Consider the following 20,193-nt stretch of genomic DNA (forward strand, 5'->3'; position numbering starts at 1 on the left):
TAACAGAGGGATGTTGAAAATAAAGGGAAATGGGAACGAAGAAAAGGAGTGGGAAAAGAGGAAGAACTAGTATTAGAAGAAAAATCAGGAGTGACAAAAACCAAAAATAAGGCTTTAGGATGGCTTTTTAGGTGATTGCATGAGATATTGATATGGGAATATTCAGAAAAATACAATCCATCATTCAGAAGGTTATGCTTAAAATACTACTTTAAAAACGAATTAGATGATTTTACACTATCCAAATTCCACAAATAAATAGAAATATGATATTTTTTAACATTTAAAACATCTTATAAAATTGTATAGAATGTTGGATACGAGAAAGTAGTCAAGGTATTCAGTTTCTCTTTTGCCCCAGAAAGTTCGTGTTACTCTTTTGGCGGATTTTCGTTTGTTTTCTTTCATACTCACCGAAACTTCCTTTTGGTAATTGATCCGAAGAGTCTGATTAGGTTTTCTTTTCTTCAGATGTTCGATTTCAAGTAATTGTTGAACATCTGTAATTTTTAGAATAATGCATCTGCTTGGGGTATTTCCGTTGTCCGCCAATTGAGTATCCTTTTTAAATTGATTGCTATTTTTTTAACGTAATTATGGTTCCTGTTTGAATTATTCAATATTCAAGATATTTTGTTTAACCATAACCATACGAACATACACACAATAATACAAAATACAATACGAGATATGGAAAAGGTCTATAGACAAGCAAATGCTTATGAGGAATGGCCCTGAAAGAGACGAGAGAGAGAGAGAGAGAGAGAAAGAGAGAGAGAGAGAGAGAGAGAAAAAACAACAAAACAAATACCAAGTAGATACAGAGCAGACTCAATTACTCAAATAAAACTATTTTACAGGCACGCAAACACAGAAGCATACATAAAATTTCGAGTGAAAGGGGCGGATTAGGCTCTTTACGCACCCTCTCACCCTCCCTCTGTCTCATTTTCCTCGAATGTGATTCCTATAATTAGGCGCGTACGCAGGAGGGGGGGGGGTTGGGTTTGAACATCCCCCTTTCATTTTTTGTATGTGTGTGATTTTTGATGAAAACCCCCCTCCCTTTAAAAAGAAAAAAAAAATTGTACCAAAGGGTAACCCCCCAAAACTAACCTTAACCACCCCCCTGAGTCGTTGCAAAATTTTTGGGACTCCCCCCCCCCCCAAAAAAAGTGCTCATACCCCCCCCCCCCCCTCGCTTATTCAGCGGCTGGCCGAGGCGTTGCGAAATTTTCGGCCCGATTTAAAAATGTTAACCCCTCCCCCCCCCCCCCCCCCCTTGAAAAAATCATGCGTACGCCACTGCCTATAAATACTCCCCGCCAGGGTCCCGGTCATGCCCCAAAATACACAGCCATATACGCCGATAATCATTCAGTCACATGAGGATTGTAAATCAAGGGGTAAATAATATGATCACATGATTATAGTAATAATGCCAAATTTATTAATCATTACGGATAAAGTATAGTATTAGTAGCCATATTATTTTCCATATTATAGTACATGTAATGGTTTATGATATCAGTTCGTGCATTGTTGACCCATATTCTCAAAACCTTAGATTAAAGTTCCTTCCCACGTGTAAAGTTTGTGCAACGACTACACGTACAGCAATGCAGCCTTCTAGTAGCAGTGTCATACCTGTAGGCTTGATAGCCCTGCTTGGTTTCTTGAGCTTTGTCGGAAGTGAACCGTCATGTGATAAATTGATTGGACCGGTCAACAATTGCCACTGTCGGTACAGCGATGGGGGAGATCCGCCGACATATCGAAACATCGACTTTAGCCCGCTCGGCAGAAGCGATGGCAAACCAGCGTAAGTTACTGATTTCGATATAGAGCATACTAATAATATAGCGAATATAAGTCGCAGAGAAGAGTGTGTATTAATGTTTACAAAGGACTAAGCCTGGTTGCTACTGTTAAATTATTTCCGATTTATACAGCACTTGATTTTTCGCTTCTCTTGATGTATTTTTCATTCCGAATTTAAATAACTGATAGACAAATCATTGATTAGTATCGCTCCATGACCAGACCATGCCAAAGGTTTTCCTTATATTTATCAAAACTTTACCGATTTGCTTAATATAGATTGATATAACTAAAACCTAATCTTTTTTAACATCAGATTCATAATTCATGTAAATAAAATATTACCGTTGCCTCGTACTTCACATGTTACTAAAACGATGTCCACGATCAAGTTCAATTATTTTCCTCTGTAATTTTTAAGTCGATTTTTTTTTTAAATTGAACGTCATTGGCATACTTAACATGTGTCATAAATAAAGACAACTATTATGATAATAAACATTTTTATTTTATCAAATCCTTGGGTAACATTCATACACAAAGAAAGGAAACAAATCATATTTAAAGCGAAGCAAATATGAAGACAAAGTGGATGATTTAGTCTTCTAGATCTTAGGTTTCTGCAAAATTATGTATAAAGTGCACAGCTATATGAACGCGGAATAAATGGTAGAATACATATTTACATATTGATAAATATCTGATTTTAAGTCAAAGGTAGGTCTTTTATTTACACAAAACACTTCTCCTTGATATCAATACGAAATAAATGGCAAGATACATATTTACATAGTGATATACAGGGTGACAACAAAACTGCGGACTAGCACACTTCCAATAATGTGGCACAAATCTTAATATTATGGAAGAGAGGCTGTGTGTCCGGACCCTTCACAAAAAATAAAGCCTTCTCTTTTCCCTTCGGATTTCATGAATCGAATTCCACTAACCATCATGTATATTTGTCTTATATGATATCGTCAAACATATTAAGTCTTAGAAAATTCATGAAATATTGCTTGTGAACCTCTTCAAACTGCGCTTTAAAATCGACTGTCCGGATACACAACCTGTTCGGACACACAACGTCTCGGTAACCAGTAGAAGGGGAACTCTTTAAGAAGAAAAAGGGTACCACATTTACCAACATCGGTGCAGTATTTCTTTTTCTAGACCAATTTTTTTTTGCAACAATATTGAAGACATCCACCAGCAGTGCTCCTTGTAGAAAATAACATGCCGTTGTGTAATGTCTGAAGTAGTATAAGGCTTGAGATTAGGGCAAACTTCAATAAACTTTGGATTAAACATTAGCGTAATATTCCAAAAACATTTTATATTTTCAGATGTTTTTAATGGCTTTTAAAACACAGACATGAAATTATACGAATGGTTTAAAACGCGGATTCATTGATCATTTAGAAACTGGACAAATCTGAACTCCTACGTTGAGTCACGTAATGCTTCCTAAAACAAGAACCTCATATTAAAATCTGTTAATCTTGGTATAATTTGTAATGTGAAAAGATACTCCTTCTGCTGGTGCCGGTAGATCCGACTTCTATTATTGGAAGTTTGCCTTTCGACTTTTATTAAGCCACCCTGTAAAGGAAGGAAATAAGTGAAATGAACGTTGGACTTTCGAATAGAAACGTTTACATTGTACAATCTTTGTCTGCGTCTGGAGTATTATAAGCAGAGACATATACAACGAACAAAGTCAGTTTGCATATTAAATAATAGGTATGAACAAGTCGGTGCAAATCGAAATGTTCGATGATAGCAAAGACCGAGATTTCACTTTATATGCCGTCTATTAATGCAAATTCCAGCAGTGCCTATTAAACACGCAGGGTAAATATGTGTATATGCATGCACAGTCAGACCTGTATCTAAAAACAAGCACCATTTTTTTTGCATGGTCCTTCTGGTTCTTGTTCTGGTGGGCTCAGCTGGGATGTAACATGCAGGCGCAGTCGACTGAGCATAGTATCTTATTTTCTAAAGTGGGCTCTAGCAATTATTTCACCCATGGTGAGCTTTTGTCAGGTATCTTTAAAGGCTCCAAGGGTGGGGGTATTTCTAGCATGGGTCGGGAGAAAGTTCCATTCGGGGAATGTCCTGGGATATAGAGAGTGTTTATAACAGTCCTTTACAGCGGATAACTTCTTGAATGATACTGAAGACCGTATTCTTGTAGATACCCCTACTCCAGAAGACCTGTTTCGGTAGTGGTCAGTTTCAGCGGCAATTAACTTGTGGATGGATTTGTAAAGGAAATAACCCGGTCCCACCAACGAGGCCGACCAGAGACAGAACAAAAAATACCGATTGGCCGAGAATCGGTTTGTTTGCAGTCGATATGAAGTCGGTAGTTCGACGGAGTTACCAAGTTTAAACGAGATCAGATCAAGATTGCCAAATAGCCCGCTATTTTTGATTTCGGAAATAAGCCCGAAGTTACAAATCGCTCGAAATTAGCTCGAAATATTTTGCTCAGCGTTCGCAAGTCTTCGGGCTGGCCGCGATGTAGATGCACCGGACAAATAGCGGGATATTTTGCAAACTGGCCCAAGATATCTTGGGATGATTATCTCGACCAAATATCCCGCTGATTGCAACTGCGGACTGATGAAGACTTTCATTTCATTTCATTTCTTTATTGTGTCCATATAGGATAATTGTTTAAATTTACATTAGCAATCTTGCTTCAACACATGAACAACATATAATTGACAATCATAAGTTTGTAAACACATACTTCGCAAATTAGCTGGATAATTTGCGATCGGGATAATTAAAATAGCGGGTTATTTGGCAATCTCGAGCTGATGATGAGAGGCCTAGTGTCAACTAGTTGATCGCGGGAAGGCGAAGCCCCTCCCCCATTTGCAGGCCCAAGCAGAAGCTGAAAATTTAACTCCGCTGAGTTGGTGCTCATATTGAGAGAATGTCTATAAAGGTGTCTAGAACAAGAAGCATTTCCTGTTCACGCCCTTAGCTTTGGGGTGCCGTTAGGATGTTCCAACCCTACATCAGGGCGTACGCAGGGGGGGGGGTTGGGGGTTCAACCCCCCCTTTGGTATTTTTATATGTGTAAACCCCCCTAAAAAAACTATAAAAAAACTTTGTTTTGTTGTTGTTTTTTTTAAATAAAAAAAATAAAAAAATGCCCACGGCTAACGTAAAGTGACCTTACCCCCCCCCCCCCAACGAAAAAAAATGTAAAAATTTTCAAATTTCGAGACCCCCCCCCCAAAAAAAAGTGTCCGCTTACCCCCCCCCCCCCCCCCCCCCCCCCCCTTGAGAAAATCCTGCGTACGCCCCTGCCCTACATGTTATATTTCTGGACACGCCAATGCTAATCCTCTCCAGTTTTAAGGGATTCCTGTTATCTTCTTTATCTTCTAGATTTGCTTACAAAGAAACTCCAAACGATGATTTCAAGTACGCATACAACCCATGTCATCCATTCCACGACGGGTTTTGCACCACAAATACTGCGGTAAGAAACAAATATTTAAAAAAAATAGCTATAGAAAAAAGCATAGGCAATAAAAACTCGTCAAGATTTGTCTCAGTTAAATCAGCGCCGAACTGAGAAACTCTAGCCCGTAATATACATTAAATCTATCAAATCATGGCATGCTAGTCATGTACATGTATTCTATACATTTTGTAAGTGTATCTGGCTATGGTTGAACGATGCTTCTTAAAATGTTGGTAAAGATTTTTCCATAAGTTAGTTAGGAGACTAAATCCTTGCCGATTCCCTCCATGTGACATGTGAAGAAATTATTTATAAAAAAAAAGGGGGGGGGGGGGGTTGAGAAAGAAAGAAATCAAGAAAGACAGAAAAAAAAAATCATTATAAAATGCAACAGATCGGATTTTCAATGCGTTTACCTTATAACTGGGCATGCAAACCGAACCAACCGAATCCTAACATTACATTTTGTGAGACCGCAAACATAAGGGAAAGGATAAAGACTTAAAAGAAAGAAACAAAACTGAATTTGTATTATGCTCTTACTATAAAGTTATCTAATACAGTGTGTCCTTCTTGTGTATTTCCTTGTTTTGATCAAAATAAATCATTAGTATTATTAGATAATTATTTTAATACCTTAGCATTTCCTTGGACAAATATTTTCTGATAGACCCCCACTTTCGATAGATTGCGTACAGTGTGCATATTGATTTTGCCATCTCATTTTTGTTCTTCCCGAAGTAGTTTCTTTTGAACATATTTGGCATTGTCCAAAAACTTATCTTTATTTTCTAGGCATGCCAAGTGTCAAATGATGAGCTGCATTCTTACCCAATTGGTGACCCGGATGTTATTGCTTTTGAAGTGATAGATTCTGACATAGTCTTGACGTATGCAGAAGTTAGTGGCAGGTATGAAATGCTCACACTGAGCATTTAAGCCCTTTGCGCATGTGGCGTCATTTGCCTGGCGTAGGACTGCGTCAGCTCGTTCGGTGGACATACTGGCCCGAATTCACAAAGGAGGTTTGTTTTGAAACGCGTTGAAACGCGTAATATGACGCACGTAAACCTAGGTTTGTCGACAAACCTCCTTTGTGAATTCGGACCTAAAATATATGATAGAATCTCTTTGTGTGTCAGTGACCAGCGTGGCATTTGACGCACCATATGAGACTATGAGACTAATGTTTTCAAAATTTTGAATGCAAAATGGATATAGTACAATCATTGTTTTGAAAGGCTGGCGAATATTGTCTCATAGCCTTGAAGGCTTCTTTGCGCAGTTAATAACGCAATCGAAATGAGGAATTAACGAAATTCATAACGCAATCAAAATGAGGAATTAACGCAGTTCATAACGCAATCGAAATGATCAATTAACGCAGTTCATAACGCAATCGAAATGATCAATTAACGCAGTTCATAACGCAATCGAAATGACGAATTAACGCAGTTAATAACGCAATCGAAATGACGAATTAACGCAGTTCATAACGCAATCGAAATGACGAATTAACGCGGTTAATAACGCAATCGAAATGACGAATTAACGCAGTTCATAACGCAATCGAAATGACGAATTAACGCAGTTAATATCGCAATCGAAAAGGAGAATTAACGCAGTTAATAACGCAATCGAAATGAAGAATTAACGCAGTTAATAACGCAATCGAAATGAGGAATTAACGCAGTTAATAACGCAATCGAAATGATCAATTAACGCACTTAATAACGCAATCGAAATGAGGAATTAACGCAGTTCATAACGCAATCGAAATGATCAATTAACACAGTTAATAACGCAATCGAAATGACGAATTAACGCAGTTAATAACGCAATCAAAATGATCAATTAACGCATTTAATAACGCAATCGAAATGATCAATTAACGCAGTAAATAACGCAATCGAAATGACACCGCTTGTGCAACATACATATAGATTTAAAAAATCAGGTTGCGCCGATCAGTACGTCACTGCACCCATGGATTGAAAGATGCACCAAACATGGTTTTCAAATCTAAATGCTGCCATCTACACGTCTTTCCTCAGTTTAATATATATCAAATACTCGATTATTATTGTTATTATTATTATCATAAGTATTATTAATATAATAATTATTGTTATTATTTTTGTGATTATTGTTATAATTATTATCATCGGTATAAATATTTGTATTACAACTTTTATTATCAATTTTTTTTATTATAATTTTTTTATAATTTTTATTGTAATCATGATTATTATCAATGTTATTTTTTTTGGTTTATATTATTATTATCATTATTATTATGATCATCACCACTAGAAGTACTATTGATATTATATATATCCCCTATTCATATATTACTGGAGTTATATGCATCAATCACATACTATGTAAACAAACACAAAACTACGAAATTAATCTCTAAAAAGTAGAGTGTGAGAAATTAAAAGAGTACCCCTAGAATAATGGTATCTGGTTTGCCCCCCCCCCAACAGGTTAGCAGTCGTTAACTTTCACTGCGATGAAAGCGCCTTAACAGCGGCAACGTATGAGCCCCTAGGTGAACAAACACCTGGAAATTATGTGAGTACACACCAAGGTTATTTAAACGACAAAACAATAATTATTCGCAATGGCGGGATCACAAGTCAGGAAAACATGCTACAAGGAAAATTAAGGTACTCCTCAAGTGACTTTTTGTCCGAACGACTTTTTGTCCGAAACTTGTGTGAAGGGCCCACCTACGAACAATTTTTGTTTGCGCATACCTATATGCCAAATTGGGGGAGGGTGGGGAGGGGGGGGGTACACGTTGCGAAATCTTATAAACTACATTTCAAAGTGACATTCTAATCCCTATAGAAAATCAGTTTAGAGTGAAGAAAAAAAGGGATCAACTATTAAACATCAGACTTAAGTAGCTCACATATCTGACCAAACGACTCATAAAGCAGTATACAATTAAAACGGGAAATTGTCTGATCGGCTCTGTCTCTGAATGGACGTATGAAGTATTTTAATATCTTCACTTCTCTCTCTCTCTCTCTCTCTCTCTCTCTCTCTCTATATATATATATATATATATATATATCTCCCTCCCTCCCCCTCTCTCTCTCTCACTAACATATAAACAAACACACACCCCTCACTATATATATATATATATATATATATATATATATTAATGTTCGTTAAAGAATGTTTTACAAAGCTCCGTCTCTGCTACTCGTTAACTCTGACGGTTTGCATTTGTCCATAAATTTATCCTCGAAGTACTCGCTCAGTTTTTGGTCATAATGCTGTTGTTTTAAAAAAAATCATATTGATGGTGTTACCAGTGAAATCGATCCAATGAAAAAAAACAGGAAATCATTCTCACATATCCACCATGCAAGGTGCTCAAGGCGCTCTGAATATTATCCGGCTCTACTAGGCTGCCGATTTCGGCGCTCACAGCATTCAAGGAATTCCTTTTCTGTCTCTCTCACTCACTCTCTCTCTCTCTCTCTCTCTCTCTATCTCCCCCTCTCTCTCGATATATATATATCTATATTAATATGTATTAAAGAATGTTTTATAAAGCTCCGTCTCTTCTACTCGTTAACTCTGACGGTTTGCATTTGTCCATATATTTATCCTCGAAGTACGTGCTCAGCTTTGGGTCATAATGGTGTTGTTTTTTTAATCATGTTTCTCACCAGTTAAATCGATCCAATGAAGAAAAAAACGGGAAACCATTCTCATATTTAGCATGATCATCAACATTGTATATCTCTCAGCATCAGCATGATCATAATACCGCAACTATAAATAATTGTTTCATTGTTTTTCTCTATGAATGTAGCACTTCACAATTGGTACTTGCCTGGCATGTCTGAAGGACATACCAAACTGCTATCCAGTTGGCGGGACAGAAATCACCGTTGGAGGAATTGTATGTATTATGTAAGTAGACAAAAGTTTTCATTTATTATGAGTATGTGGCTGCACAACTGAGCAACGGTTTTATCCAACCTACGAAGAAAAGTAATTCATGTAATAATGAATAATATGTGAATAATAATAATGATGATGATAATAATTATAATACAAATAATACAAATACTAATCATCATAATGATATCAACAAGTCGGTTTTATTTACCCAGGGTAGCCACATCAGTATTAATACTGCTCTTCCCGCGGGCCCTGCAATTATTAACACCTCGGCTAGGTACTTATTATACACCTTCGAGGAGAGTGACTAATGCCGATAAATCTCTCGCCAAAATACATTAGTGCTGGGTTGGGATTCGAATCCTTAACCCTTAGATTGAGAGTCAAATGAACGAACCGCTATACCACGCTCTAAATGTACGTAGACATCCACTGTAACCCCTTAACTATATCTATCTCTCTACATTTTCGGCTATCTGCTCATTGCAGATTTGCAGTACTGTTTTTTGTGTTAGGAGCATCTTGTTACAGGTGTTTGTAGTTGTACTGGTCTACTTCTACTTCTATAGTAATACTCATCCACGCCTGTTCAGCATCTAGATGAGGGTAAAGCATAGAGTTGTTATATACAGCTCTATGCGGTACAGTTCCTGAAAAGGGAACTAAATTGATTCAAGAGCCACCTTGAACTGCTCCAAAGAAGGCAGTTCGACGATGATCTGAGGTAGCTCGTCCCAGTCCTTAAGTGTCCTGGGGAAATAAGTAAATTTGTAAGTGTCCATTGAAGAGCCTAGTCTCATATATCGTTGTTGTATACTGGTATCCCAATATAAAGAGATGGTCCAATATTATTTAAGTCTCTCTACTACCCTTTCACTTATGACAGATTCGCACTATTGGTTCTTGTTTACCTCATTGGAGGGATCCTGTATCAGAAGTTTCGTCGAGGTGCGACGGGTAAAGAGCTGATTCCAAACTATGGATTCTGGTCGGACTTTCCTGCGTTAGTCAAGGTGGGTGAATAGTCTAATGAAACACATGCTAAAAATATATATACATCTGTTCTGCGTTTTAGATGAATAATCTGAAATATCGTTCAATTCCGAGTTCTGTTTCTTTTTAATTTGTATGTCTATAATACAGGGATTAAGCTTTAGAACATGAGACAATTTATTTTGAAATTGACGATGAATTTTTAAATGAAGATTACTACCGAAGATAAAGTTTCATGTTACTCGCATCAACTCCAAAAGCTCTTTTATGCGGATTTATTTCTGCTATAGCATGGATGATAACAGAAATTCGAATCCAGCGCTTGCATGCGAAATTGAATCAGATTAATGTTAGACATGTTATTATGATTTAGTTCTTTATGTGAATTCATGTTATTTTTTAGCGGTGTATTCCTAAAATATATGTAATAAGAGTTGACTTTGGATCCCGGTGCCTAGTTGCCATAGATATAGCTAAGTCCTAATTGCCTAATTTCAATTCATTTCACCAAACATGTAGAAAGCACGATCACAATTAAGACTTGAAGAGGTGGCGTGGTTGGTCTAGAGTATTTGGACATGGTATCATTATCATTACTATTATCATCGTCATCGTCATCATCATCACCATCATCACCATCATCATCACCATCACCATCATCATCATCATCATCACCATCTTCATCATCATCATCACCATCATCATCATCATCATTATAACCATCATCGTCATCATCACCATCATCATCATCATCATAACCATCATCATCATCATCATCACCATCATCATCATCATCATCACCACCATCATCATTATCATCACCATCATCATCATCATCATCATACGCCAATGCAACCTTTGCACAATTCAGTGGATGTCGCACAAGGTATTAACCTGCTGAAATTGCCCTGAGTGGATTTTGCGAAGGTCTTAGTGAAAATAACTCGACATGGCCTAACCATTGGCAAATATATTTCTCGATCTTATCTCTATGTAATCACAACAGAACTGTAATCTTCAAGTATGCACATAATATTATAGTCCATAGGTTTGGAAATGTTTTAAATACCCGTTTTCTAATTGATATTGGTTGCAGGATGGATTCATGTTTCCTATAGAATTGTGCAGAGGGAAGACTAGTAAATCTGATTATGAGACCTTAAAATAAGGTAAGTATAGCCTATATCTCTGATCTAATTATGTAGAAGAGCCACTAGTAGATCCTTAATTGACCCCATCTTATAAACATTTGCGATTAACCGCAACTAATTTGCAATTGATATCAATTGCTACTTTGTACTTAAGAGATATATAGGAGAATACAAACTTGCGATCGATTCAGACCAATCGCAACTCTTTATATCAAGACGGGGCCCAGATCACCTGATCATGGATATATACCGACTTATAATGTATAATAAGGCAATCAATAAATTACGACTATAATTTCATGTTTCGAATAGGACTTTTATGAGTCCATTTCAAGTAGACATGTACATTTACCAATATGGGGATTCGGACATGCAGTAGACCATGGGTCTTACACGCATTTTGGTTGTATGTACTAATTGAGTTTGGGCCGCTGTCGGTCTTGGCGGTGTGACTAACATTGGGTATTACTTCTGACTTGTTTAATATACAATTTTACGGAAAAAATACAAATCTTCACCGATGCACTTTATCATTAATAGTATCTTGATATGTTCAACCTTTAACACTGTTGCCCATAAAGTTGGTAGAATTTTCTTACCTCTTTTCATAAAGTGATTGTGACAACATTGTTTATAGTGGATATATTAAGTTTATACCTTCTCAGAACTTTATAGATCAATCTAAAGAGTCACATAGATTAATCAATAAAGTTATGAGAAGATATATCTGGAATAAACCAGAGTGCCATAATCAGTACATGAAATGAGATAAGACAAATATATTCCAACTTTATGGACAACGGTGAACGTCTGACTATGTGTGTGTGTGTGTGGGGGGGGGGGGGGTTGAAGTCGTTAAACATTTTTTGTTTGTTCTACATTACTAATGTGACATCCCTCTCGCAGACGTTCACACTTAACTCCTTCAATTCATTATTATTGTTAACTGATACGAAAAATAATAACGATTACATGATATTTTATTGTTGATATTTCAGTGGCCAACAAACGAAATACATACAATCGCCGAAACAACAGACATCCCTTTGCAATCAGATTCGTAGTTGGAAAGAAACAACAAGCACATCTCAAAAGGAAACATAAACATGTATTTGTAGATCTGTATTTGTGTATATCTTGCTGAAATGAACATCGATGGCTGTTCCATGTGGAGACAGGCCTAATGGTATCTACTGCTAAGGACTTGTAAATACGGAATTGCATTTTTTCCCCTAATAAAATTACTGTAACGACGGCAAACTAGGTGCAATTGTGTTTTGGAAATTTGCATATTTTAATCGTATTTCAATATATATATAATTATCTCTATGTCCCACTAGAATAATTATACAAAATAAGTATAAAAACATCAGCAGCAGTAGTAGTAATGGCAGTAGCAGCAGCAGTAGTAGTAGTAGTAGTATTGGTAAGAGTATTCGTTGTATGCTTCATGCTAAACTCAATCTGTTTTTTCATCCACAAGCGACACAATCAAACGGTTTGTGTGGGCTCGAGAGAGGAGTATACACCGATTCGGGCGACTTCTGGTGGAAGTGCGCCCTCATAAGGTGACGCCATAACTGGGGGGCGTCTGACTGCAGCTAGCTAGCTTACATTGCAAAAAAAAAAAGGGGGGGGGGGGGGTATCAGATTGCCAAATTCACCGCCGACAACAAGAGTAGGCTCATTTTGTAAAATACATCCCAATAGTAACCGCTCTCGAGCTCTCTGTACTGTCAGCTGGATCGGAGAAGCCCCCCAGTTATAGCGCCGCCACCGGCGGGCAGGTACATAAAACCCCCAAACCGAATCGGTGTATAGAATAGCTAATAATGCTGCAGGTTGATGGTGATTTTTCTCCCGCCCTGGGCGTGCGTGTACCTGGTAAATGATTGTAACCTTGCTGGTAACTTCTTGGTAGTACTTCCTCTCCTCATTACCCCTCGAAAAAGCCAATCGTGCCGCAGATGAATCTATGTATGGTAACCAGTTCACGGTTGCAGTCTGAGCATGAGCAGATAAAGGTCATTGCAGAACACATTTTGAAATACACGGAGACGAGACGAAATACTGGATACGTATACGTGCTCATGAAAGTTATGTAACATTATTCATTCATGCACATTCAGTGCACTCTATGATACACAGGTATAAGTATTCTTTGAAAAGGGGAAACAAAGGCTATTTATATAGCACCTCCATCGTTGTAGGAGTGATTATTTCAATATGTAAAAGTAGGACCTATCTTCATGTTTTAAGATCTGTGGATATTCGGGGTCATTGCAATCAGTAATGTGCTAACCGTGAACTGGTCTATTGTACTCGGCACGTTAGGAATTTATTAACGCAAGTTATGAAATAATATCAACGTACGACGAAACAATAAATAACAACCAGAGAAAATAACTTATTGTAAAACTTTGAAATAGTATTGAAAACACTGGCCATCAAAAGTTTGGATCTTTGCAAAGTTCGGGGACCCTCCCCGACAAATTTCATTGTGAACAGTTTATTGAAGAATGGTTATGTATTAAATGTATCGCTCGCTATGAATTGCCATACTTTTATTGTTGCAGTATTTCTTGTTATAGTTTTCTTATGTTTTTGATAGTGGTCGATTAAGTATTCTAAAGAAGAGCATACAAAGAGGATTATAACATAACCTGGGCGGCACACGAACACAAATTGCTGCACTTTTGTTCTCGTTTCTGTCGTTCTTTTTGTACTTTAGCCTTGAGCCAGACTGGAATTTGCCAGAGGTGTACCCCCGTGCCCCTTAGATCTGCCAACTTTTGTTCAAAATAATGTATGTTGCGCAATAAACAACAAAAAAACAAATAACAAATGACGCACTTGTATTGCCCAATCTATCTACATGATTTAGTAAAAACAAATTGTAATGTTTACAACATTCAGTTTAGTTTCTTTGTGTGGGTGGATGTGCTAGAGAGAGAGAGAGAGAGAGAGTGAGAGAGAAAGATAAATAGGAAAGATGATGGGAAATGTGATATGTGTTACCTTACGATAGAAAGTTATGACCTCGACAAAATATCACCACAAGTCCACGATCATGCACAAGTCCAAGATGTTCCACGAAGAAGGGTCCAACGGCTACACCGGCGCGGCGCCAACACGCTCCGCTTCCAGATACCAATTGGACCTCGGGAAAATGGACGTCCTTAATTTCTGTATGATTATTTTACTGACGTAGGGCAGAGTGAGTGACTTGCGCGGTCTTTGACCATGTGATGGTGCCATCGTACAAAAAATAGTTGCAAAATGCAAAGTGCACACTATGTGTTCGTTTAATGGCTTATGGGCTAATTCGCTTTACCGGTTTAAAATAGCGCAGAGAATAACGCAACGGGGATAACGCTTCTTAATTGTACAATAAACCTTAGGTAACTACTGCTGATCTATCTTTTTGAAGAGTAATACAAATTTGTGTATCATTTAATCATCAATTCTGGACTATATCGATGACGGAATACGCTCTACTGTATAAACAGGCGTGTAGGAATAATGATAATGCTAATAATGTCACTAATAGTAGTGGGTTCTTCTATAGCGATCATGTCTGTCAGCCTTGACACACCTTACGCTCCACAATTTTAATCCCGGCTTTAACAAGGCTGCCAGGGGCCCTCTAGCATAATGAATTTATTCTTGCCAGGTACCCATTTTATCAATTTACAGTATGTCAATAACGCGAAACACTTTTAGGTAGGCTCTTAAATTTGAATGCAAATATAACATGTGGGCAATGGAACCATATAGAGGCAAGAAAAATAAAACTACTTTTATACATAGCAAATCCTCCGTTTTCAAATATTTCAGTTTCAGTTTCATTTATTTCTCTTAAGAGATCAACAGATAACAAAATACATAAATAAACAGATAAATGTATGACAATACATAGGATGAATAAAACATTTTTTTTCGAGGAAGGCAGTTGCCAAAAAGGAAATAAACTTTGTGTTAAAGAGGCCAACTCTTTAAGAAAACAAGACATAATATGTATCATAAAAACACATTAAAAGGAACACAAGATAAGATAAGAAATGAAGTACCATGACAAACTGTGAATTGAACCAGTTGAGTTCTGAATGTTCTCATTTCGGTAAGTTTGATACAATAACTAACTGGTTCCAGTAGGCAAAGGGTTATACCAGTCATTTCACACGCACATGACTGAAAGTGTGTTGAATCTGGGACATTGCAAGCCACACACATAACACGGACTGTGGTGGGTAAGGTTTTTTTTTCCTAACGATGTGCAAATTAAACTCATATCCCTGGTCTCATATAATGTAAAACAACGACATACATAACACTTCTTTGTAAATTTGTATAGGGTTTAATTACATCGCTTGTAATGCCAATTCAAATATGTCAATCATACAATTTTGACAGCAATTCATCTTCCTCTTTCAAATATATCCTATGATTCCTAATATCCTTTACTTTTTTTCTTAAAACTTCCTTGTGAGAAAACCATACATAAACTCTGTATTCAGAAATTTGCACCTGAAATATTTTTGTCTTTTTTGTTTTCATGACAAACAAAGAAAATGCTATAAATTATCAATAGTTCATTGCATTTTGCCCCGACCCCAACAGAAAAAATTCTATGTGTGGCCATGCCCTAAACCATAATGCATGGCCCTACAGATTTTATCAAATCAACTTACTCAGATGTAGACTTATTGCTTTCCAATAAACCGTCTTCAGGCATTTATGTTACTTTAAGTAGGCATTCTGCGATAACGCTTATTACGATCACATGAAATTATATTTGTTTACAATAATTCTCGTACAAACACGCCCGAGTTGCTTACCATTTTTATTATTGTTTATGAGAGCCAGTTGATAATTCTTCCCATATAAGAAGGCAGCCGTCCCTCTCTCTGAACATAATAGTCATAAGACATAATACGTCGTATCAAAATTTTGATTTTTTAGTTGATCATGTGATCTCTCCAACGCTTCTATATGTTTTAAAATCCTGTACTAGTCTGTCCCCGAATCAGACTTGTGCCACTGATATCCATTGAACGTTTGAGGCAAAGAATCAGTGGGAATCTCTTGATGCACTGCTTTAAAGAAAGGAGTACCAACACTTTAAGATGGCAAAACTTGCCATTTTGGTTTTGACCTGCTTAATTGTTGCTTCATTTTTAGACAATACAGGTGAGTTTATTTATGAAATATTCAGTCATAATTGTACATGTGGGAGTTACACCGAATTAACAATTTCGGTATCCAGCTTTAATCGTTTCGCGATGAGTAGAAGTGGAATTTTTAAAGGAATGTTTTAACCAGTATTATGTGCAACCAATTTTTATTTAAATATATGTTCCTTTAGATAAAGGTGAATATTCTTTTTCATAGTTAGCGTAAGAAAGTCCAATCGAATTTTGAAAAGTAATTCTCTCAGTACGTTTTTTGAAAATGTATTCAAAATTTAGGAAGCTATGGTTTAGTACAGCTTTTTTTCTTCTGAGAATACAGGTCTATCAGTTAGATACAAAGGCCTATGAGAAAATAAGACAAACTCAGCCGACCAAAAATATAAGAAACTCGAGGCCTAATCCGTGATGTCTTTTTTTTTCGATTAATAGAGCATGATATCTGTAGTTATTGCACAAGGGAGAGGAGAGTGTGCAATGTAAAGTATATCGCAAATGATCCAAAGCAAGAAAACTCCAAGCGTTTGGTCGATCAATTATTATTATTTATACTTATTGTTATCATTTTTATTTTCATTATTATTATTATTATCATTATTCTTTTCACTATCAGTATCGCTGTTGTTGCTTTTTTCGTTATTTGTTATCATTATTATGATTATTATTATAATATTATTATCATCATTATCATTAATAGAGTATTAAACAATATAATAGATGTTTCAATATAACGATTAACATTTAAGAAAATATATGTATATCTTTTCAACAGATGCCTGGCGACGAAGGAGACGCCGCCGCCGCTGCTGTCCCCCGAAAATAGGTTTGAAACAAATTCACCCAATAATGTTAATTCAATGTGGCAGAACGAGTTTAGGGTTACTTTAATTCATTTTTCCTCTCGCAATTTCTGAGAAATATCGTACATAGAGTAATTGATGTGAAAATGCAAGTGATCATCATGGAAATTAGCTAAATTCGTTGTTGTTTTTATGAGAACAAATATTTGCCAAACCGGGAATTTATATAAAGTACAACAATCTTTTTTAAGTGATAAATCAACTTTACCGGAGCACCGGTAAATTTTTGATTATTTAATTTCTCGAAAGCACAAGTGTTTTTAATAAGGGATGTTTTAGGGGCTTAACATACATCCACAGTGGCATCCAAATATATCAAAATTTTATAGAATTACTATCTATCCAATTTTTTTTTAAAACTTTGCATTACCTTTAAGCATAATTTCTCATGCAATCTAATATAAGTATATAATAACAAAAATACAAAAAAAAAATATATAATAGTTATGGCACAAGAAAAGAGGAATTAACTAGAAGCAGAGCTTGTTAAATCATCCCTGGGAAAAATACAGTTAAAACACGTTGATTTTACCTTTTTTTTTGTAGATGGGCGCTTTTTAAAAATAATGAATATACTCAAGTCCAATTCACTGATAATGACGACGTGGGGTTTTGCCTTGCAGACGCTTTTACAACTAAATCATTTTTACCAAAACAAATATTTGAACCTCAGACTAACTTCCTTTGTTAAACCCTATTTTGAATCAATAACTATAAAACCAGCGTCGGGTTAAATTTATAGTTCAGCACGGGCTCTGTACATTATCACCTGGCGATCAAATAGACATACTGGAAAGATAGTAAATTTATTTTTCTGTATAAATTCAATATCTAAACATAATAAGGCAAACACAAATGTTGATTCGAACAAATCACATAGGAATTTGATGGAGTACGTGTAGTTTTTAGTCACATAATTTACTCAGAGATCAGCAAGCATCGTTTGCCTTTGTACTCTTGTAAAATAAATAGAAAACAAAAATGAATGATTGCAAAAGCTCTAGAAAGAGGAGGTTGGATCAGCAGAAAGAGGTCGAAAGAGATTGAGTCGAGAGTCAAACAAACCGAGATTCTTGCATATAGCAACGTGCCAACACTTTCAACAATGCAGTTGACCGGCGACGACACATACATCCATGCATACGAGTTTAAACATTTAATAAAAATCATAAATATAATGTTAATAATTATTAAATAATAATACCAATAATTTTAATGATACGCCCTATCTATCCAGGCAGTCTCATCAGTATCAAAACCGTTATCCCTGAGGGTTCTGCAAATTATTGCCCGGCTTTAGCCGAACTACCTTAATGAGGCGAACAAGCATTCCGGAATTTCTTCCTAGAGTAGTACATTGTTAATGTTTACTTTCTTTGATAACTTATAGTGTACAAAGTGTTCTATCAGTCTCCACTCTCAGAGAATGTGGATCCTATTCGCCGTGAAGTATTTAGCAAATATTGATTTGTTCTGAACATTATCGAATATTGATGTTGGAAACACGTTGATTATTAACGATTGTAGTGAAATAAATTGGGGCGTGTTTTTAAAAATGATAAATATACTCAAGTCCAATACACTGAATAATGACAAAAAGGGTTTTTTTCCCTTACAGACGCTTTACAACTTAATCATATTTACCAATACGATAATTTGGACCTCACACTATTAAACTTCCTTGGTTTAACCCGATTTTAAAGGTACTATGTCCCTTTTGCAGCCAACCTCAAATTCTGTAGAACTTTGCAGGAATTATGAATATTTCATGTATGTCCTATCTGTGAAATTTAAACGTTAGCAGTGTCCTCATATTCAAATTATGCAAGGAAACCCGTTTACTTGCTAGACTTCACTGTCAGACACTATTGAGAGACTGACTGGCTTTTTTTCTTCTTTGGTAATAACATACATGAAAAGAGTTGTAAAGGGTACATGAGCATTTGTCTACATCAATAACCCACTTCTTGTGATGGCCAAGATTAAACTGATTGAATCTTTGCGCAGCATAAAACGTATGACCATTTGGTACAATAATTGTCTGAAAATCAAGACTATTACTTTGGGGCTCTATAGCCCTAAAGTCGATTTGACAACTATTAGTCGTTATTTTCCCACTTGAAGACATTTTCAAGCCCCACCTTTCTTAGGGAAGTTCTAAATTAGTATTATCTTTCAAATGCAGTTGGAATTTAAATTTTTCATTCTTTTGGCCTGCAAATGGGACATGGGACATAGTACCTTTAAAGGTACTATGTCCCTTTTGCAGCCAACCTCAAATTCTGTAGAACTTTGCAGGAATTATAAGTATGTCATATATGTCCTAAACTGTGAAATTTAAACGTTAGCAGTGTCCTCATATTCAAATTATGCAAGGAAACCCGTTTACTTGCTAGACTTCACTGTCAGACACTATTGAGTGACTGACTCGCTTTTCTTCTTCTTTGGTAATAACATACATGAAAAGAGTTGTAAAGGGTACATGAGCATTTGTCTACATCAATAACCCACTTCTTGTGATGGCCAAGATTAAACTGATTGAATCTTTGCGCAGCATAAAACGTATGACCATTTTGCAAAATTGTCTGAAAATCAAGACTATTACTTTTGGGCTCTATAGCCCTAAAGTCGATTTGACAACTAATAGTCGTTATTTTCCCACTTGAAGACATTTTCAAGCCCCACCTTTTTTAAGGGAAGTTCTAAATTAGTATTATCTTTCAAATGCAGTTAGAATTTAACTTTTTCCTTTTTTGGCC

At 36.3% G+C, this 20,193-nt stretch overlaps 1 protein-coding gene across 1 annotated transcript; it reads left to right on the top strand.

The window, feature by feature from the left end:
* The first annotated feature begins 1,528 nt into the window (after positions 1 to 1,528).
* Positions 1,529 to 12,714, top strand: LOC105439633. Its single transcript, XM_011668835.2, has 8 exons — positions 1,529 to 1,822; positions 5,233 to 5,326; positions 6,107 to 6,222; positions 7,801 to 7,888; positions 9,150 to 9,250; positions 10,128 to 10,254; positions 11,331 to 11,403; positions 12,384 to 12,714. The coding sequence occupies exons 1-7, from the start codon at positions 1,620 to 1,622 to the stop codon at positions 11,400 to 11,402; spliced, it is 801 nt and encodes a 266-aa protein (XP_011667137.2). The 5' UTR covers positions 1,529 to 1,619; the 3' UTR covers position 11,403; positions 12,384 to 12,714.
* The last annotated feature ends 7,479 nt before the right edge of the window (positions 12,715 to 20,193 follow it).

Source organism: Strongylocentrotus purpuratus, unplaced genomic scaffold (assembly GCF_000002235.5).
Source record: "Strongylocentrotus purpuratus isolate Spur 01 unplaced genomic scaffold, Spur_5.0 spur5_scaffold_19, whole genome shotgun sequence".
Taxonomy (NCBI): domain Eukaryota; kingdom Metazoa; phylum Echinodermata; class Echinoidea; order Camarodonta; family Strongylocentrotidae; genus Strongylocentrotus; species Strongylocentrotus purpuratus.